This window comes from Pelmatolapia mariae, linkage group LG3_W (genome assembly GCF_036321145.2).
Source record: "Pelmatolapia mariae isolate MD_Pm_ZW linkage group LG3_W, Pm_UMD_F_2, whole genome shotgun sequence".
NCBI classification, from domain to species: domain Eukaryota; kingdom Metazoa; phylum Chordata; class Actinopteri; order Cichliformes; family Cichlidae; genus Pelmatolapia; species Pelmatolapia mariae.
This window is the reverse complement of record NC_086229.1, coordinates 63,665,060-63,687,710: the sequence shown is the minus strand read 5'-3', so window position 1 is coordinate 63,687,710 and position 22,651 is coordinate 63,665,060. Positions and strand designations below refer to the sequence as shown.

Here is a 22,651-nt window from a genome sequence, read left to right as displayed (position 1 = left end):
CGCCACCCTGAAAAAAGGATAAGCAGGAGCGAATGGATTGACAGATGGTGTATTGTACATGTTACAAACCATTGTGATATTTTTTTTGAAATGAAAGGATTGACAGAATGGTCAAAAGGAAAATGCAAAAATGTAGTTAGAGAGGAAGATTAACACCTACCGACTGATATGCACATAGGGAAAGCGACGCCAGTTGTTGTTGATCCCTGGTTTGCGGTTGTTGCGAGCTCGTTTCCCGCAGGCTCTTCTGCACTTCGGGCATAGCGATGAGGCTCAAAACACCCCTGTCAGACGAAGTAAAGGCAATCCGAGGTGTTAGCGGGCCAAAACTGTCCCCTGCTTTTAGTTGATAGAAATAGATTTCACTCTCTGTGAGGTTGAAGGCATAACCCCAAAATCCGCCGGAGCTGAGACGGAATCTCTCTTGCATAGGGTTAGCGGGTGTTAGCTGAACCCTAGAAAGATGCATTCGTGTGAGTAGCTGGTTACAGGGGTCTGAGCGAGCAGGGTCAGGTGTGGCACACATGTTGTTTTAAGAAAAAGAGAGAAAAGTCTTTTTTTTCTGGTAGAAAATAAGAGTTACATTTAGGCCTATATGTTAAATTATTTATCCTGAGTGAGAGCCAGCCAGTGAACCTGTCGCAGAGAAGGTAAAACGGACCTGTACCCGATTGGCTAATCGGGGTCCCGCGGAAGCCGCCTATTTGAGTTCTGGCAGCGGGCGAAGTTAGGCACGCCTCGGAGGCGGAGTTGGTCTCGGGCGCAAAGTTTCGAAAGAGGTAAGCAGCATTCGGGAGCTGAGCCAGAGAGTAGGACAGTGGCTTTTCTCTGTGCGCTGGATGTGAGACGGCGCGAGTAAGAGGGACGGACAACTTAGGCCGTGCGCTAAATTTGAGAAAAGAACACCGTAAAATCCAATTAGTTCCCAGAACTCAAAAAAATTATGGAAACTCGTTGCCTGAAAAAAAATTGAGTAAAGCTTAGCTAAAAATGACTAAATTAGAACAACTTATTTATTTTGAGTACTCTGTACAAGCTCATTTGTTCCCAGAATTCAAAAAAATTGGATCAAGTTTACGTAAGATGACCAAGTTAGGGCAACTTACTCATTTTGAGTACACTGTACAGCCTTGTTAGTTCCCAGAACTCAAAAAAATTGAGGAAACTCGTTGCCTCAAAAAAACTAAGTAAAGCTTACTTAAGATGACTGTTAGGACAACTTATACATTGCAAGTCTGCAGCATTAAGAATAACTTGATATTTCTGACTGTACAATACTAATTGTTTACCTACTGACAAACATTTCAAGTTCAACTAAATGAAAAAACAATTTGAGGTAACCTGAATATGATTAAAAATAATTAACAACAATTTTTGTAATGATGTTAAAATCAGCCCAACTTTTATTTTCAAACACAACAAAGTATAACAGCCAACATACTGGACACTGTTCTGCTGAACAACAAACAATTATAATCTTACAATGAAACAAAGTCTCAGATGTAATTATTCTGAAAATAAGTTTAGGCCTACCACAAGTTTGTTTTGTACTTACATTACTTATATAATCAAAATAAAATATTTGTTGTTCTGTCACAAGTGCAGTCTCTAATTTAAACAACACATTTGTTTTCCATTCCAACACAGGAGCTGGAATGTTGTATTATTTTAAGGATGCTTGTTTCCAGTCCAGGCATTACTGCCTGAATGACTATCATGGATCGAGGTGATCCAAATGTAGGTGCAGAAGAAAGTCTTTAACTTCCCTTAAGTACAGTGGCAGTGGATGTGGGTTGGAGATGCAATGAGCTTGAACCTGCAGGCGACCATCTTCACTGACCACACCATCTGTGACGGAGGACTCATCTCTCCTGTTGTCCTGGAAGCAAACAATCATATTTTTGGGAACATGAACTTAATTGCTTTCTTAAAACATTTTTTTCTGCATTTGGTATAAAACAGACTCCAATTTAGACGATCTCAGGCTCCCTCCCCACCGGAGAGGTGACATTCAATGTCCCAAATTGTCAGTCTGGATAGCCCTGACCACCACCCAACATACAATAATGTCATGAAAGCATCATTTTAAAAAGCGCTATGCAAACATGGCCAATAACTTTCATTCTAATGATGTGCAAAATGATTTGGGCACAAAACAAATTTTGCTGTTAGAAAACTTGCAGTCTTCACTATATACAGTGTAGACCCTCTAAACTAAGTTTGGGGGATGTGATCTTTCAAGAAATGCAGACCAAACTGTTGTTGTTTGTTTACTTACACAGCATGTCTTGTAGAATTAACTGTGGTCACCAGCAACAGCATAGTGCAGTCATATCTCAAGTCTAATAACAGAAGACAGGAAAAGATCAGTAAAGAAACAACTTCCCCAAACCAAAGCACAAACAAAACAATAAGTAAAACAGGCTGATCTAAAGTATGATTAAAGTTCAGACTGATTAATATAAATGTCACTGACAGTTGCTAATATATTGGAAAACCAAAATACTTACTGATGTCTTTCTGTCCAACAACAGGAGTGCTGGTCCCGAGCCTCAAAGACAGTAAGAAGCAAGCAGAGGGAGAAAAAACAGAACATTTTTCAGAAACTGTTTTGATCCTTAATGGCTGTGCAATCATTGTAACATAGAGTTTGCTTATGTTGTTAAATAAAGGCTAGATTTGACATTAATAGACGCCACAGATGTTCAAAAGCTGCCACAAAGCATGAAAAAAAATGGACGTCTCTGAAAACGTTGGAGCATTTTTGCAAATATGTGATGTCTTGATAAATCGAGCAGATATTTAAACTTTACACAGCTACATTCTCGCCTGAAAATATCTTAAAAGTTTATTTTGTGACCCAGAAAAAGCAATAAGTTTTTCAGCGGCGCTCCTCCGCCATTGCCGCGCTTACAAGTACGCACAGGCTCCGACAACCATGGCCGACAAATGCGATCCTCCTTTTCCCCAGACTACCCTTTCTGGGTCACAAAATAACCTTTTAAGATATTTTCAGGCGAGAATGTAGCTGTGTAATGCTCAAATATCTACTTAATTTATCAAAATATCACATATTTGCAAAAGTGCTTCCAGGTTTTCGGAGAGCTCTGTTATCCACCCCCCACCCCCCACACCTACCCCACCCCTAACGGCTGCACCTCCCGAAGAATTTTGTCTGGGCTCTTATCTCACTTATTTATTTCAAACAATCAACAGAAAATTTCACCACATAGTTTTATGTAAGGTTTTTAAGGCTGTGGTGTTAATTTTTAAGTAACATGAGCCCAGCGGCAGCAGCAACGCTAGGCTAACACTAACTAGCTGGCAAGATCTCCAAAAGTTGATTCTGTTCATCTGGACGTAGCGTTTTGTGGGAGAAACGTTTCGTCACTCATCCAAGTGACTTCTTCAGTCTCAGCTGACTGCAGGTTTCCCAATCTTATAAACAGTACATTTGCATAATGACTGAAACCAGCCCACTGAAGGAACAATGGGCTGGGAGGTCAGTTCCTTAATCATAATTATGCAAATTCCCATGACCATTGATCAACAATCACTGACCAAAACCCACTGATCAAAGAACACTGATCAATGGCCATGAGTACCATTCACAGAGAGTTGGGGAATGGCTGCAATCACAGCGTTGTAAGATGGCGAAAGATGTACCCTTAGGCCCCCTCCTCGATTCAGAGATGGTCTTTCCCTTTTCACGTAAATGGCCTCCTTGACTCCGCGCTCAAACCAGCGTTCTTCCCTGTCCAGGATGTGAATATCCTCATCGTTGAAAGAGTGTCCACTGGCCTGTAGGTGTAAATAGACTGCAGAGTCCTGGCCTGACGAGGTAGCTCTTCTGTGTTGTGCCATCCGCTTCGCTAGAGGTTGTTTGGTTTCCCCGATGTATAAATCCTGGCAATCCTCCTGGCACTTAACAGTGTACACTATGTTATTCTGTTTGTGTCGGGGGACCCGATCCTTGGGGTGGACCAGTTTTTGGCGCACCGTATTTTGGGGTTTAAAAGCCACAGAGACCCGGTGTTTAGAAAAAATGCGTCTCAACTGTTCCGATACTCCTGACACATATGGGATCCCTACAGGTTTTCGCCTGGGCAGTGGTTGTCCTTCTCTCCTGGATCGGCTGGAGCTTTCTTTAGGTGCCTTCCCAGCTTTGACAAAAGTCCAGCTGGGATAACCACATTTACTCAGGGCCTTCTTGATGTGCTGTTCTTCTGCCTCCCTGGCCGCTGTGTCAGTGGGGATGGTGTTCACTCTGTGTTGTAGCGTCCTGATGACACCCAGTTTGTGCTCCAGTGGATGATGAGAGTCAAACCTTAGATACTGATCCGTATGCGTAGGTTTACGGTACACGTCAGCCTTTAGATGTCCCCCATTACTGATGGAAATCTCACAGTCTAAGAAGGCTAACCTGCCACTTTTCATATCCTCCCTGGTGAATTTGATGTGCCGGTCCACCGAGTTGATGTGACCACATCTAGCTAGCAAGATTTTAAACGTGGCGCTAAACTAAGAAAAGCCACAAAATCAGTTTGAATAAGAGTAAACATTTACTCACCAAGTCAGTGTATCAGGTAAAGATCCACAGCAATGACAACAATAATATCTTGAGCTGACGCTTCTCCAGGTTTGATCAACATATTCCATAAAAAAATGCACCGTGAACATGCGGACTGATCCGAGAGGGAGGAGGACGGTAGTCACGTGGCATTTTCAAAACACATCTTTCATCCTTCCGCACTGAGAAGCAAAACTTCCAGCTTACTTAGTTAAGACAACTCAAATAAATTGAGTTTATCAGCGGGTTTTTTTTCTTCATAAAAAGTACTGGTAACTTATTTAAATTGAGTTCTAAGAACAAATTGAAAAAAATTGAGTTCAGCCTATTTAATATTTTTAATTAAACACAATATTACATTTTACAGTGAAGGATAGTTTGAAGAAAAAGACTAAGGGTTTTTTAAGGGTTTCCTGTTATCGAAATATAAGGTTTTGGGGGGATAGAGTGGGAGTCCCTATCAAGTTATTCTAGGGTTTTTTTTTTTGTGTGTGTTTTGGAGAAAGACGGAGGGTTTTTCAGGGTTTCCCTGCTTGTTTGCCTAGGGGTTTGGTGGGAGCTGCGGTGTGCTGAATTTGAGAAAGAGGGATCGTTTGAAGAAAAAAGACTAAGGATTTTTTAAGGGTTTCTTGTTATTGAATATAAGTTTTGGGAATAGAGGGGTCCCTATCAAGTTATTCTAGGGGGGTTTTGTTTTGTGTTTTGGAGAAAGACGGAGGGTTTTTGATGGGAGCCGCGGTGAGCTTATGCTTGGGGGATTGCGAGAGTTTTTGGCGACTCGGTCTTTGATTCTAAATCTCCTTGTTCGGATTAAACAAATGCAAATAAATTTAGATAAAGTTTTCCCCGCCATACTGAACTCCCGCCATACTGAACTCCCGCCATACTGAACGTTACAAAAGCACAAGTTTAACTAAGCAATTTTACTCTGGTTTAAGAAATTTTCACACACACACACACACGCACACACACACACACACACACACACACAGTATGGGCCCAGACACAGGCATGCGCACAGACGCGCGCACGCACACACGCACTGACCCACCACAAGATGGCGTTTTTTAAGCATAAAAAGTAAAAACGTTTTTAATGGCTTACAAATAAAGAATGCTATTTGATATAAAAACTTTATTTTTTAATAATCAAATAATTTATTTTTGGAAAATTAATGAGTTATGAACTATCATAATTTGATGAATATTATAATTTCATATTTTTATTACTTCCTTTATTACTTCCATGAATAATTTATTGGGGTCATAAATGACTCAGTTTGACATAAGGGGTATAATATCCCTCCTCACTATCTATACTTTTAATATAACTTAATCCAAAAACACAAAATACTTGGTCACACACCCACGACTGTGAGATTTGTAATATATTGTGATAAATCAGTACATCAAAGGGATAGCTCAGGTTGTGGTTTGGAGATAAAGTTAGAGAGTTGAGATTGTTTGGAGATTGTTTGGTGAGGAAAAAGGCAAATGATTCACTGTTGCGACTCAAAAAAGGAATAGCCAGAAGAAGAAAAACAAGAGGTTATCTATATACAGAAATTACATTTATAAATTTTTTACATTTGCTGCAAATCCAGAAGGATAAAGGAGATTACATATTAAAACCAAACATAAGAACGTTTATAACTTGTTTGGATCGCCTGCTGAACAATTTGTAAATTTCAGTAAAAGTGTGCTTAGTAATTTTAAATGGAAATTTTACCTATCATTTATTTGTCATTTATTACAGCACACGCAATGAGGATCATGCTGGTCGGAAAGAACGAAGCCAAAAAAAGACTGCTGGGAAATATTATCACTGAAAAAAAAGAGTTTTGGATTCAAAGTAGTCTAACTAAAGACTTTCTGGTAGCCAGTGGTGAATGGAACAGAAACCCAATAACAGTAGTGAAATGTCCAGACTTGTTCAGGCTATCTGTGGAATCTGTGAGACAAGAGCTGAAGAAGTGCGTGAGTCTTTGTCCTCCTGGACCAAATGTCCTGATGTTAGTGAAACCTTCGGACTTCTCTGAAGAGAACAGAAAAACTCTCAAGTTCATCCTGAGTTTGTTTGGTCAAGACGCCTTTAAACATTCAATGGTTGTCTTGACACACAATGAAAAAGTGAATAACACAGTGCAAAGGCTAATCCAAGATTGCAAAGAAAGGGTGCACAGATTTGGTATTGATAAAAAAGATTTAAAAAAAGACAGACAAGAACTGATGGAGAAAATTGAAAAAATCCTGAGTGAGAATAGAGAAGGATATTTAACTTTAAATGAAGAGGCAGAACTTCTGAACCTGGTGTTGTGTGGTACAAAAGGAGTTCAGAAGACCTCAGTAATCAATGCTATTCTGGGACAAAGAAAGTTTGATCCACCTGCCAACACATCAGAATGTGTTAAACATCAGAGAGAGGTGTGTGGACGTTTGGTTTCCCTGGTAGATCTGCCTGCCTTGTATGGAAAACCTCAGAAGGAAGTGATGGAAAAATCACTTAGATGTATCTCCCTCTGTGATCCTGAGGGTGTCCATGCCTTCATCCTGATCCTACCCGTGGGTCCCCTCAGTGATGAAGATAAGGGAGAGTTAGAGACCATACAGAAGACATTCAGCTCTAAAGTTGATGACTTCACCATGATTCTGTTCACTGTGGACTCAGATCCTACAGCTCCAGCTGTTGTGAAGTTTCTAATGGAAGACAAGCAAATCCATGATCTCTGTGAGAGCTGTGGAGGAAGATTTGTTGTTCTCAACATGAAGGACAAGAAAAATGTTTTAAGCAGTGTAGAAAAAATTACTCAGAAAAAAGGCAAATTGTGCAGCTACACAACTGAAACATTTACATATGCACAAATAGAAAAGATCATAGAAAAAGAGAAACAGATCGCTGATTTGGAGGGTGAACTTAACGACCTGAAAACAAAGACTACAGTAAGCTGTAAGTAATGCAAACCTTTTTTTTTATCATAGAAATCCCCTTATGTTGATGATGTAACCATTTACCTTTTAAATTATACAATTCAAACTATTAGTATTCAAGGTATCTCTTTCCAACTCCTTTAACAGATGATGAAGAGATTAAGAGTCCAGACTGTCTCAGGATTGTGCTGATTGGAAAGACTGGCTGTGGAAAAAGCACTTCAGGAAACACCATTCTCGGAAGAAAAGAGTTTATATCAGAAACATGTTCAACCTCAGTCACAAAATTTTGTCAGAAAGCACACAGTGAAATAGATGGTCGTCCTGTTGTTGTGGTCGACACTCCTGGATTGTTTGACAGCAGTTTGACCTATGAAGAGGTTAATGACGAGATCACAAAATGTATCAGTCTTCTGGCTCCAGGACCACATGTCTTCCTACTGGTTATACAGATTGGCAGATTCACACCAGAAGAGAAGGCAACACTGGAACTCATCAAAAAGGTATTTGGAAAAAATTCTGAGAAGTTCACCATTGTTCTTTTCACAAGAGGAGATTCACTGGAACACGAGGAAATGACAATAGAAGATTACACACAAAAAAAATGTGATCATTCCTTGAAGAAGCTGATCTCTGACTGTGGAGGAAGATACCATGTGTTCAATAATTATAATAAGCAAAGTCACTCACAAGTGAATGAGCTGATCACAAAAATTGACAACATGGTGAAGAAAAATGGAGGTAGCTGCTTCACCAATGCGATGCTGCAAGACGCTGAAGCAGCAATAAAGAAGGAGATGCAGAGGATTCTCAAGGATAAGGAAGAAGAGATGAAGAGACAGCAGGAAAAGCTTCAAAGTACATATGAGGAAAGAATCCAGTCCATGAAAAAAAGAATGGAAGAACAGAAAGCAGAAATTGATCAGGAAATAAAGCTGAGAGACGAACAACTCAAAAAACTGCAGGACAGCATCCGCATTCAGTCTGAAGAGAGGAAGAAAGAACAAGAAATTAGAGACGAAGAAGACAGGAAGAAAACAGAAAAGGAACAACTTCAAAGACAGGAGTGGCAACAAAAAATGCAAGAACTGGAAAAAAGACTAAAATCAGAGTCAGAATCTAGGGAAACAATTTATAGAGATCGTGAAGTGTACAGAGAAAAAATAAGAGTGCAACAAGAAACTTGGGAGAAGGAAAGAAAAGAACTGAAAGAAAAACGTAAACAAGAAGATGAACAGAAAGAAAAGAAAATCAGCGAGCTCCAACAAAATTACAAACAAGAAAAAGAAAAAATTGAACTAGAAAGAAAGGAAAAAGAAGATAAAATGAAAAGAGAACAGGAAGGGAAGCTTAAAGACTTGGAGGAGAACTATCAGAAACAAATTGAGAACATGCAGGAGAAGTTTAAAGAAGAGGCCAGAAAAAAAGCTGAAGAATTCAATGATTTCAAAGAAAAACAGGAGAATGACTTTGCAGCACTGATTTTAAAACACATTGAAGAGGTGAAGAGTCTGAAGGAGCAATATGAGACTGACATGCTGGAAAAGAAGAAGGAATATGGAAGATTAAAGAATCTGTCAGAACACAAAGAAAATAGTCTAAAGGAAGAGATGGATGACCTGCTGGGTAAACATAAAGGGGAAATGGCTGAGTTAATAGTGATACTCCTGACTCAAAAGAAAGAAAACAAGGAAAAACTAAAAAAACTACAGAAATCGTATAGAACAGAGGTGGAAAAGTATGAAAAAAAACTTTCAAAAGAGAACCAAGAAGAAGAGAAGGAAAAAATTGGTAAACTACAGAAGAAACAAAAAGAGGAAATCAAACATTTGAAAGCAAACCTAGGAACTAAAAACAAAGAGGAACAGAAAACACAAAGAAACAGGCTGTCCATCAAACATGAACAAGAAATGTCAGATATGAAACAAAAACTCTTAGACCAACAACAACAAAGAAAGAAGGAAGAATTCTATAACTTACAAAAAGAACATGACAAAAAACTGAAGGAATTTAAACAAGAGCTTCTAGCTGAAAGTGAAACAAATCAGAGAGAAAAAATGGATGCACTATACACCAAACACGAAAAGGAAATGGATGAATTGAGAAAGGAATGTGGGATGCAAGATGAAGACAGTATCAGAGAAGAAATGGATGAAATGCAGAAAAAACATTATAAAGAGATGAGTGAGTTGAAAGAAAAACTTTGGACTTCAGAGGAGAAACAGTCCTGCTTCGTCTCATAAATAAAACTGCTAAGTCAAAAAAGAGAGCTATTTTAAGCCTGGAAGAATGCAACACATAACAAAACTTAAACCCATGAATTGTTTTCTTTGTCTTTTTTACAATCTCTTGTAACATCAGGTAATATCACTGTCATAGATACAACTTGGCCAACTTTCAATCTGTCCTAAAGAGGGAAGATAAGTTTAGACAAGTCCTAATTTGAAATTAAATAATTTCACTAAATTACATGGTCTGTTGGTACAATTAACTGCACAGAGTCATATTATTTTATTTTAATAATATTTTATTTAAAATGTTCAAAAAAGGCACCAACACCACAAATACAGTCAACAGCTGCAAGTTGTCTAAGTTAAAGCCTAACAGTTGTCAGTTTTCTTAGCATATGAATGCCATATAACATATAATTATCAAGTATGGGTTAATACCATTTGAACAGGAGGGTTACATAATGATCCCACCCCTACAATGGCACAGTTGTTGCATCTTTTGTATCAGGCTGTTTATTTCTGTTAATCTGGACATCTTAACAGAATTCTGTGGGAACTGGTTCAGTATTGGAACTGCGCAAAGAACGTGCTGTGTACACCTATGTTGTTTGTTATGTTTATTTCCATTACACTAAATGTTATTGTGTAGTATTGTAAGTGTACATTTATTGATGCTCTACTTTCAAGAATTCCCGTCCAGTCCCCCTTATTACCTTCATATGTACAAACAGTGCTGTCTTACCTTTAGTTCCTTAAGGACCATGTTTTATGCTTTGCCTTTTGGATTTCATGTTTTGAGACCAAAGATAGACCCAGAAAACATTATGTACACTGTAAATGATACTGTTTATTGTGAAAGAGATTGAAATCCCCTGGCTCATTTCCATCCAAAAGTGAAATAAAAGGACTTAACATCCATCCTTTTTATGGGTAAAGTGACACAGAGTGTTAAAACAGTCTATCTATATGTAATTCTGCTAATAGTAAATATTTTTTAATTCTAATTTAAAACTCAAATATAAATGCAATTTATATGATCAATGAGAAATGTATTTTGAGTAATAGAAATTATTGGAATGCCTACATTTGTGTGCATTAGGATAAGGGGAGAGAGGGCTTAAGTGGCCAGTGACTGCATTGTCATGACAAATGATCCCATTTATCATACCTAACCATTTTGTGGACTTTTTTTTTCTTTGCTTTTTAAAAAACATTTTAAAAAATGTGAGGCTGGCTGCAGGAATGTGGAAGTTAAGAAATGTGACTGAATAAGAGAAATTATACTAATTTTTTTGTGACTGAATGAACACAGAATCATAGTTTATATGTGACTTTGCCAGCAGTTAATCATGAATAATTCTAATCAAAATACAATCAAGTATAGGTTTAACCAACATAATGAATAAGAAAATATAACCTGAGTAATAAAATGATTTTAATAACACGCCTCTCACTGAAATTCTTTATGAAGTTGTTTGTGCTAAAGATGATTGTGCTTGGAGGCTGCGTGGGAGAAGGATGGGAAGACACTAATCTTATAGAATGTCTGACTTTAACATATACGTTTTAAAAAGAAGTTATATGGAAGATATTGTAATTGAACTACAGAGTTATGAAGAGAAAAACGTATTCATGAGTTAAAAAGAGATCAAATTGGAATCACAAAGAGTTATGATTCTCATGTAAGATTGAGTTAATAAATCATATTGAAGTAAAATGTGTAAACTGAATGAAACATGAAGGAAAGTATATTAATATGTTATTGGATATATTTATATGGATGTTATAGAGTTAATGAAACTCATGTTAAAGTACAACATAGAACACATGGCATCAAAGTTTGAACTTCAAATCATTTATGTGAAAGATCAATAAAAGATAAAAAAAAAAAAAAAAAAGCTACAGGGTGTGACTTAAAATGGGTGTTACAGACTGGAAATAGGAATGCTCGAACTATGTACAATTATACACAATACATTTATACAATTATACACAATTATTGTACATTTTATTGAAGGGAAAATCAACTTAAGCAGCGCCGATGGTGGTGCTGGACAGATGGAACGGCTCCATCTCATTCTCTAGTAACTGAGAGAGGCTTCAAAGGGTGACAAACCTGTCGCTCAGGATGTAAGAGAATTATGGGCGTATTCTACCCAAGGTAATTGAGTGGACCAGATAGTGGGATTCTGTGAAATTATGCAGCGGAGAGTGGATTCTAATTCCTGGTTCAACTGTTCATTTTGACCATTGAACTGAAGGTGAAAGCCAAAAATAAGGTTTATTTTGGCACCTAGGGCCAAACAGAAGGTTCTCCACACTTGGGAAGTGAATTGGAGCCCTCTGTCACAAACAAATTCTGAGGGTATGCCATGAAGTTGGAACACATGGTCGGTAAGAATTTGGGTAGTCTCAGTAGTTGTTGGTAACTTTTCTAGGGCAATGAAATGGGCCGCTTTGGAGAACCGATATAGAAAGGATTACTGTCTTCCCAGAGGAAGCTGGGATGCTGGTGACAAAATCCAAAGCAATGTGAGACCAGGGTCTATGTGGGTTGCTCGGCGGGTGAAGTAAGCCAGGTGGGTGCCAATTGAATTCCACCAGAAATACCTCTTTATTAATTCTGTAGTTCTACTCACTCCCAGGTGGCAAGTAAACCTCGCCGTGTGAATCCACTGGATTACAGCCAACCGCGGGAGCGAATGAGGAGGGCCACAAGTAATTCCCGGATGTACTTCTCCATAGCCTCCCTCTCAGGATGAGACAGGTTATAGAGACAGCTGGTGGGCAACGGAGCACCAGGAAGGAGGTCAATGGTGCAATCATAAGGTCAATGAGGGGGCAGTGACTGACCTCTATCTTTACTAAACACCTCCTGTAGATCATGACATTAAGGAGGAACGGTAGTAAGATCAGGGGAAGAAACAACCGGTGGAGGAGAATTAGAGGCCTACGAGGGTAAGGCGGATTTAATGCAGTTGGCAAGGCAAAACAAACTCCAACTTGCCACTCTCTTCACTGTCCAATCAATGTGTGGATTTGCTTTTGCAACCATGGGAAACCGAGGATTACTGGCACGTGGAGGTAAGAAGTGGTAAAAATGGATATATTTTCCTGATGATTGCCTGACGTGGCTAATTTGACAGAAGCGGTCTGGTGAGTAATCATGGCGAATACCTCATTATTTAAAGCAGTGTCTGGAATGGGAGGCTAGAGCTGAGTGAGAGGCAGATTCAATGATTAAGCTACCTCAGTGTGCATTAAATTTTGCTCTGCTTCAGAATCCATGAGAGCATGAAATGAATGAGCCTTAGCACTAGTTGTCAAGAAAAGGGTCAGCAAAAGATGGGGTTTATCTGCTTTAAAAATACAGCCCACATGTAACCCCGAACTTACCGGCAGCCGAATCGTGCGCTTACTGCTCAGTAAAAACACTCTCCAATTGAAAACGCTGTTCCCGGCCACCATTCATCGGTTTAAGATGGGCTTTATGTCCTCCAAAAACTGCTCACACTGTCAAGCCTATACACCGGACAATTACATGCATGCTCTTTGGTTCTGTCCAGCAGTTCAGAAGATTTGCCGAGATATGTGAAGACTTATCAACGTGTCTGACATGTAACATTCCAACTTCCCCTATAGAATGCTTGTTAGTCAACTTAGATTATGTGACTACAGAAAAGAATATAACCCATATGGTTTTCACTGCCCTATGCATTGTCAAGAAAACAGTCCTCATGAACTGGAAAAATAAAAATAATCTTAATTTTAACCACAATAGAAATTATCTAATAGATCACATTAGTCTTGATACAGCCTCCTTGCCCAGGTGGGTTCCAGAATGTCGGGGTGCCTACTGGAGTCAGCAGGGGAACTGGCCCCTTCCTTCCCTTCCCATCCCCAGCTGCCTCGCTCTTCCCGCTCCACCACAATCACCAACACTGTTTGTATGTGTCTATATGTCAGGTCGGGTATTAGACCCCACCTCTCTAGGGACATCTAGGCCTATCTCCCCTCACGACTCCCCCTGCTGGTGGCAGACACCCTCAGACATCGATCAGTGATTCTTGAGATTAGGGACAAAACATGTCCGCTAGATAAAACCCAATTTTGGGGTTAAAAATATGGATAGAAGTGTTAACCCAACTTACTAAAAGACAAACCAAGGCAATGTTTATACAACAAAAGTATGATTTTGCATTTGTTATACATATATATTTTTATTTTAAATGGTACAATACATTAAGAGTACCTTAAAAATCCATTGTCCAAAAGCAGGTGTGATAATATTAAAATGCAGAAAAAAAATTAAAAGTAATGTAAAATTAAATATCATGACTCTCGTCACTAAGTATTTAAGTCAATGCCTTAAATAATATCAAAATATGCAATTGAAAATTTATTTTTACATATTTTTAAGTGATTAAAATTGTGTCCAGAGTTTTTGTCAACACCATGAGATTTTTTTTAAAGTACAAAAAAACCAACACGTTCTCACTCCCAACTCGTCAAATGTGTGACGCATGGTCAGGCTCCCTCTGCTTCACTTATCGACGCACAGGGTCGATAAGTGAAGCAGTGAAGCAGACCACTCCCTCCAACCTCCCAGCTGCTTTCTATAAAGATGGCTCCCTCATCAGGAAGCAGCCTACAGGTCACATGACCATCCAGCATGTTTCCAGGTCTGATGAAGGCCTCTACAAGTGTGACATCAGCGGTCATGGAGAGTCTCCATCCAGCTGGATCACTGTCACAGGTGACACACTCACCTGTCTGTGTTTCTGCAGCTTTCAACATTCACAATGTGACGACAACTTAATGACTGTGTTTGCTTTATTTTAGACAAACACACCACCACACCTCCATCTACATCCACACCTCCACCTACATCCAACTCTCCTCCTGGTTCCACCTCCATCACTCTTCCTCCATCACTCTCTTCTCCTGTTCTCTCTGTGTTATCATGTGTTGGATCAGTCTGTGTTGTGGTTCTACTGGTGTTACTGGTTCTGCTGGTGAGACGATGTGTTCACAGGAAATCTGAAGGTGAACAGCAGCTACTTTTCATTGTTTTTGCAGACACTTCTTACTATGCTGTGTGCCTATTTGGCTAATAATATTACTCATGTTGTGAGAACCTGTTTGCTTTGTGCTCTGTGGTGAAGTGTAGCAGTCTGCATTGAAGCAGGATGTCACCTATATAATGCCCCAGTTCTCTGTGGTCACTCTGTGGTTCAAAGCAGAGACACTGAGGAGAGAAAACTGTGCAGTTTCTGTGGTTTTTAAACGTTATAATGTACTCTCTTCATAATGTTGCATAAAAGAATATAATCAAATATTTTGCCATAGCTGTATTGCAGTGGTGTGTGGTGAGCTTTATAGGAAGCCAAGCAGAGACAACAGCACCCTCCAAATACACACCGTTCTTCCTCCACTGTTTAACACAAATTGGACCAGATTAAAACATAATAAATTTTCTCTCTTTCATATATTTTATTTATATAAAACATATCATTTTTGCTCTCTGTCATATATTTGATATATTTGCTGACAGCTCATGCCTTCAGTGGTGTAGTGGTCAACACATTCAGGTAGCACATGAATGATTCCTGCTTTTATTCCAGTCAGAGACACAAATCCTCTTTGGGAAAGTGTCAGGAAGTACATCCGGGATAAAACTGAGGAAAACTCTGCTGTTGGGCTACCATTCTGCTATCATTCCCTCTTCACTCACCACCAGCGTCATTGCATCCTTTCTCAAGATTGCTTTAGTCACTCCAGTGCTGAAAAGAATCTTCCTTACATCCTAACAATTTTAACAACCTCTTTCTGAATCTACCTTTCATCTCTAAAATACTTGAAAAAGTAGTTGCGCCTCAACTTCATTCACATCTGGTCAATAATAACATCTATGAGAGATTTTAATCTGGTTTTCGCTCATGTCACAGTACAGAAAAACTGCTTTACTTAAAGTCACTAATCATCTTTTACTCAGAGCTGACTCTGGTCTTCTCAACATTCTCATCCTTTTGGATTTGAGCTCAGCCTTCGACAGTATCTCTCACTCTGTCCTTCTATGCAGACTTTCCTGTCTTGGCCTCTCTGACACACCCCTAGCCTGGTTTCAATCATATCTCCTTGATCGCTCCCAGTTTATTCTACTCAAATCATTCCGCTCTCTTCTCTTGTGTGTGATTTTTGGCTTGTTGTGTCTTTTCTGGAACTGAATCAGCAGACCTGGATGAGCATGTCCAAATGCAAACACTCATCAAATTTCAAAGTTTATAACCACTTTGAAATTTGATGTAAAGGCCATAACCTGTAAAGGCCTTTTGTTGTGGGGCTGGGGGTTGAAAAAGTAAGAGTTTTTGAACGGGACTACCTACAGAAAGTGACAATGAAATAAATTGCATACCTCAGTATAATGTTTTGTCTCACTTCAATTACTTCGTGTTGCATGTTGAAGCTTTAATAATTATTCATTCACGCTATATAAATCATCATCAACACACCAACTGGTTCAACATGTCAAAAAACATTTGATTAAAAAAATATACAGTACTGAAAAATAAAGAAATAAAGACTCCTAGGAAACATTTGGTCCCCATGGGTGTGAAACTTTGTTAATAATTAGCTCATATCAAAGTGAAATGAAATTTAACCGTCTCAAGAGCTGTTGTTTAAGTGAAGTAACAGACAGAGGTGCCTATTTCACGGAAGGAAAAGTTAAAGTTAAATAAAGCATCGCAGATCAGAGAGGAAACGTCTCACAGTGTAAAATGAAACCAATTAATTATTGCCCTAACTATGAGAACAATTTGTCACTCTTTTATAATTAATCAGTGGATCTTGTACAATACTAGATTAGTGATTGTCTATCATCTAAAAATGTAATTCACATTCAGATCATCACATACAGTGTCAGTGTCTGTAATTATACTGTAACAGCTGATTTCTACATTTGTAGGGTTCAAGAATTTTTATTCTTCACAATAGATTTAATCAAAATACTGACAGTGAGCACTTGGTGCCACTAAAAGAAGACATACAGAAATGCCCTCACAAAAATACTCACACTAAAACCAGGTTTATTACAGTCTGTCCTTAAAAATTTACTGCTACATTTGAACTATGAATTATGAAATGGAGATAGAAGTGTACTAGTGCAGGCCTGATTGACAGTCAGACTTTTCACTTATAGGAAAGAAAATGTAAAGATAGTAATTTAAAAATGACTAAAAAATGTGCAGCCAAATTAAAACACTCTAAGTTATCAGACAGTTTCAAAGTAGCTGGTTTAGACTGTTGATCTGCTCATGTTATTTATTCAGTCTCTTAAGCTCCAGCTGAAACTACTCTGACTGGTGTTAGTTATCCATTGTTAGCCATCTGTGATTTGAATGCTGGATGATTCTGTGAAGCTACATTAGATTTTTTCTCTATTTTTAACTAGACCTCTGATCACACACACACTCAACTCTACTCACTGACTTGGAGGATCAACTCTCAGGTAGTATAACACAGTGTGAACACATGAATGTGTATAAATAAAGATCTGGCAGAAGCGAGAGAGCAAAACAGACTGTTGTCCATCTCATCGTTTACCTGTTTTTTTTTTCAGGACCTGATATAATCGCTCACTAGGATGTGTTACACATGTTTTTGTATGCTCAAGAGTTCAGAAGAGCATTTTATCCTCAGTAGTTCCAGTGTAACTTGCTGTTTGGGGGAATTTGCAATCTTCAATAATGGCAATGAAAAGTTCTGTTGATTTTGTTTTGTGTTACTTATAGAAAGAAATTTGGAATCAGCCAAAATCGGTATTGTTACTTCAGTGCGTGTTAGTAATGTCTGTTGTATTCCAGTTTGTTATAATCCCCACACCACACAAGTCTCAACCTCAAATTTATTAAGTGTTGGATACCTGGAATTTTTTCCACGGAAGGTCTGAACAGAAGGAGGCAAGGCATTACACTTATTTTGATAAAATAGGTTGATTTCTTTGAACACTATTTCTTTCTATGATATAGATTACATCATGTTACTTTGTAACAATTATTAACTTATTACTTTATCACTTTTAATATCACTCTTGATCTTGATTTGATTTACAATATAAATCTATTTGTTCTTCACAAGTTAACAATTTGACAAGAACCACATTTTGTTACACTATTGCAGTGTTCAGAGTTCAGACATGGGTTGTTGATGAAAATTTAAAGTATATAAGCAAGTTACATAATTAACATTTATATCATCTGGATCATGTTGTCTTTTCTTTGTTTTTATTATTTAGTCTGATGATCTACAGCTGTGAAAGGTGAGACAACATTATCTCCTCCTCTGATCAAGGTGAGCCTTGCTCTTTGTAAATACTAGAAATCATTAACAAGGCAGCCTGATGATGAAACGTGTAAAACACAGTATGCATCTATAAATGTGTGTGTGTCTGTGTTTTACATAAATGTGAAAATAATATGTAAGGCAAAAACAAAAGAATCAGCATTAATGGATTTGAAAGCTACAATTTAAAACAACATGATTTAAAACCAGCTATATTGTCATTGTAAGCACAGGCATGCAATGAAATTGCAACCACCGGTGATTTTGTCATGTCCATCTGTGTGGCAGGCAGGATGTAGGGCCCAAATGCTGGACTCATAAATTAATACATTAATTAAAAGAGGTAGCTTTATTTTGACTGTAAATAACTCTACAAATACAATACAAAACTCGAAACTATAAAACTAAAACACTAGAAAATAAACCAGGAACTGAGAACCAGGAATTAACTCGGAACACAGAGGGAAGAAACACAGCATAGAGAGGATATGAATATAACAGAGAGAAACACAGGACTTCTATACACAAGCAGGACAAGGAGAGGATGGGGAACAGGACGAATGAGACCTAAGCAGACACACTGCACACAGGACAGGGACCATCAAAATAAAACAGGAAACACACAACAGGCACAGAGGCAAACACAGAGCACAAGGTCAGGAGTAACAAACTGCAACATGAGACAACTGATTGGGGAGTAAGAAAATAAGCATCAAGACAGAACTAAACCTACACTGTGAGGGGCACAGAAAGAAAAACCAAGAAGCAGAAATCTCAAAACAAAGAAGCCGCTTTTTTCTTTCCAAGCTCCCTAATTACCACTGATGAACTTTGTGCATACAGACAAACAAATAGTCATATCTTTTGAATAAAATAGTAATAGGATTATGTTCTATACCATCACGGATAAAGTAATACATAGGTAATAAAAGACTTTAATTCTATATTCTGTATTATCTATATATTTCTAACTTTTATAGTGTATATTTATTGTTTTTTTTTTTTTTACATGTTTTACCAATAATTTTAATGTAGTAAAGAAAAATATTCAACAATACCCATTTCCAGTATTGTTATATTATTGCTGTAAGTTATAAGTTACGCTGCATCTTTTTGTTCCTACTCTATTATTTTCTATGTATACATTTTCAAACTGTGGCAGAAATAAATATTTTATCATGATAGAAAAGATAAATACTGAGGTGATCGTGAACTGAATGTTTACTTAGACTCATCGATGAAGTGATTACAGTTTATTTTGGCCATAACTCGAACATAACTGAATGGAACTGTTATTTCTATTCTCGGATTTTATTCAAAGATGTTCTTCTCGTAAAGTAAAGCAGCGTTTAATTCTATCCTGCATGATTCCCAGGTTCGTCCTCGTACCTTATAAATGTAACACTGATCTCAGATCTGTGCTCGTCATCAGCGCATATTTAAAGCCCAGGTAAGTCACGTAACGCGTGACACGCACCGAAAGGGATCCACTGTGGTCAGTGTGTGTGTGGGCTTTTTTTGTTGTTGTTTTTGTTTTTTGTTTTTTTTTTGCTCTATTTCAAAACTTATAATTAATTTAATTGTGACAAGGAGACAATTTATTTTTGTTATCCATATAAAGTTCCGGTGTCCCGTCCCGCAGACCTACTTCTGAAATGTTCACTGCAACGTCTGTATCGCTCATCAGGAATGTGCTGTCAGTCTGCCTCCTCGTTTCAATACGTGCAGGTAAGATTGATCTTTTATTTCAAACAAAAAAGCATTTCTTCTCTGTTTTAGGAGTGCAGAGGGGAACGGCCGAGGCAGCTTTTTGGCCACTCAACTCGGTTCTGTTTGTTACGCTGAAACGTGTTTGTGTGTAGTTTCTTCTTTTGACACTGAGACACAAGCAGTTAATTACCGGAATAAATGTGCCGCTGAACATGTACGATTATTTTTTTGTCCGAGTTTTTGTCTTGATTTTATTAAGTCTTGCAGTTTAGCAAGTGCGTCACAAATTGTTGCGTTATAACGCTTCCGCGTTGTGACGTTGTAACTTCCCTTTGAACGTCCTATTTAACAATACAAGCACACTAGGGGATTTAAAGATTTAAACTAACTCATCTCGAGTGAGCTAAGTTTTCTATGCTTTTTTACAGAAGAAATAAAAATAAACAGATACTTTGTAAGTAAAAGCAACAACCGTTTGAACTTTTGGTATATTTCAGGTAAAGTGTTTTAAATCTGCATCACTGATTTGTGTCATGAAATTCATTCTGCATCTTCTTTCTGCTGCAGTCGTATTAGCGTATTAATGACAAGCCAGGCTGCTGAAGCAGCAACGCCTCTGTGTGGGCTCACTGTAACATCTTGACGTCTTAAAGTTGGTTTCACCAGAATGCACAGAGAACAACTATCAGTTAGTTGCCATATGTCTGCGTTTATTTCACTTAAATCAACACTGACTGCTAAACGCTGAAAGGGAAAACAAAATTGGGCTTAAAGTTATTAACTTAAACATAAATATTTAAGGTGAGAAGAACAAATCAAACTCACCTCAGTCGCAGTCCCATGCACGCTTTAGTTGTGAAGCGAAAACGCTGAAATCAGAGTAATGAAATGCGAGAGGAATGAAGTAATGGAGTAAAAAGTGTGTGAAAGGCAGCGAGGTCCTTATATAATTTGTGTTACCCGAGTTTAATTAATGACAGAAACTCAAGAACCAATCAGTGATGTCAAGAGAGCAATCAGGGTAAGTATGGTGAGGTGAGGGAGAGTGGAGAAAAGGGTAAACAGAATAACAATCTTTACATGGTTATATAGTCACTGGTTGCCAGCCCAGGAGCTCATGTGCGTCATTGTTTTAGTTTGTTAAAAATTTCTATTCCTCTTATGGTCAAATTTGGCTTAGGTTGTTTTTTTTATAGTACAGCTCCAGACCCAAGTGACAGCAAGTCAAAATGGAAAAAAAAACTGTCTGTGTTCAGCAGTAGTCTTTATTCAATTTTAAAATTGATATGGAGTCTATGTGACATTAAACGTTTGGGTGGGGGGTTAAAGTCTGTGAGAGGAGGACAGAGAGGGAGGGAAAGAGAGAGAGAGCAAAAAGAAACAGATAACAGGGGATATGTAGTCAAATTCTCCAAAATTATAAAGCTGCAGCTCCTGTTTTACATACATATAATAATTATTATACTTATATTGAGTGAGGAGTATGGAGAGCGAGAGAGGGGTTGTACAAGAACAGGAAGAATGAGGGAGCAGATGGTGAAGTTAGCTGGAAAAACAAGTCATTTTTCACAAAGTAGTTTTTCATGTCTTCCATGAATGCTTTGCGTGCTTTCCAGTAGCACACTGAAGAAAATGTAAGTGAATATTCTTAACAGAGCATGTTGACATGAATAGCAGCATTTTACAGGATTCATATCTCTCTAAACATGGCCGGACAGGATGGCTGCTACTACATCGATGCCACTACAAATCTGTTTTCCACTCATGAAATTGGGGTTCATGATGCTCTGTGCTCAGTCTCTATAATAAAGGGAGGGTTTGTATGAATTCAAAAACTTAATAGAAGCTAATTCTATTGCAAGTTTGCTTTGCGTACAGGTGTGTGTACTGGAAGGATGATTTTAATAGTGCTAATAATGCTACTTCAAGAGATTGATTTGGTGGACTGCCTCTATGTGATCAAGAGACTGAAATAATGTTGTACATGTTTCTCATCGTATCTCCTTTGCTACAAATAGTCCTTTAACTGGACTAGACTGGACATGTGTATGCATGACATAAAGACTGGGAACTGAGCCCCCTAAATGTTTGAAACTAGAATCGCCCCTGGTAAAAAGGATTGCTGTGACTGAGTATTAGAGCCACATGAAAAAAAAAATGTTTTGAAAAAAAGTTGAAACGTGAAGATTAAAGTTGTTATTTCAAGTCAAACTGCCACAGCAGCTATACAGCTATTTACAAAAAGACTTTGTAAAAACATACATCCTCTTTATTCTACAAAACTGCATCATTATCCTTTCATTTTTCACAAATCTGATCAGCTCTTCTGAGTTTGTGTGTTTTCCTTCTGGCAAGATTCATCATTGGAACCTCAAATTTGGAATAATGGTTTAAAGTGTTATTACTGAAGTCAGAAATCACACACCAAAAAATCCCCTTTTCTCAGCTCAGAAATGTTTAGTTTTATTTTAAGCTCCCAGTGTGCTTTCGCTCCATTTTCCATCTATTAATTATTTGCTCATTAAGTAAACTGGATCCTTCTCATAAATCTTTTTTTTACCTTTTATATAAATGAAATTGCTAGAGGAAGGATTTGGATGCAATTTGAAAATATAAAACTTTTGTTAAAATATTTAGGAAATTTGGAGCAGGAAGTAAAATGGAAGTAAATGCAAAACCAATTAAAAAGCATCCATTTCAGTGGCATCTCTCTAAACCTCACATTGATTGGCTGTTGTACAATAAGTAGAGACTGACTTCATCCTCTCTGCTCTGTTTTGTTTCCTCTTTCAGACCAGAAAATCATCACAGCTGAGACAGGACTGGCTGTCACTCTACCATGTCGAGCTCCAAACAACAACATCTTAGTT

At 38.0% G+C, this 22,651-nt stretch overlaps 1 protein-coding gene and 1 long non-coding RNA gene across 2 annotated transcripts; one reads left to right on the top strand and one right to left on the bottom strand.

Moving 5' to 3' along the window:
• Positions 1 to 1,500: 1,500 nt before the first annotated feature.
• On the bottom strand, positions 1,501 to 2,583 carry LOC134624730 (uncharacterized). The gene is made up of 3 exons (XR_010093635.1): positions 2,511 to 2,583; positions 2,279 to 2,342; positions 1,501 to 1,879 (listed from the first exon to the last, which is right to left on the bottom strand). It is a non-coding gene; the product is annotated as an uncharacterized LOC134624730 (long non-coding RNA).
• A 3,750-nt stretch (positions 2,584 to 6,333) lies between these two features.
• Positions 6,334 to 10,040, top strand: LOC134623860 (GTPase IMAP family member 8-like). Its single transcript, XM_063468868.1, has 2 exons — positions 6,334 to 7,516; positions 7,645 to 10,040. The coding sequence occupies exons 1-2, from the start codon at positions 6,334 to 6,336 to the stop codon at positions 9,738 to 9,740; spliced, it is 3,279 nt and encodes a 1,092-aa protein (XP_063324938.1). The 3' UTR covers positions 9,741 to 10,040.
• Positions 10,041 to 22,651: the final 12,611 nt, after the last annotated feature.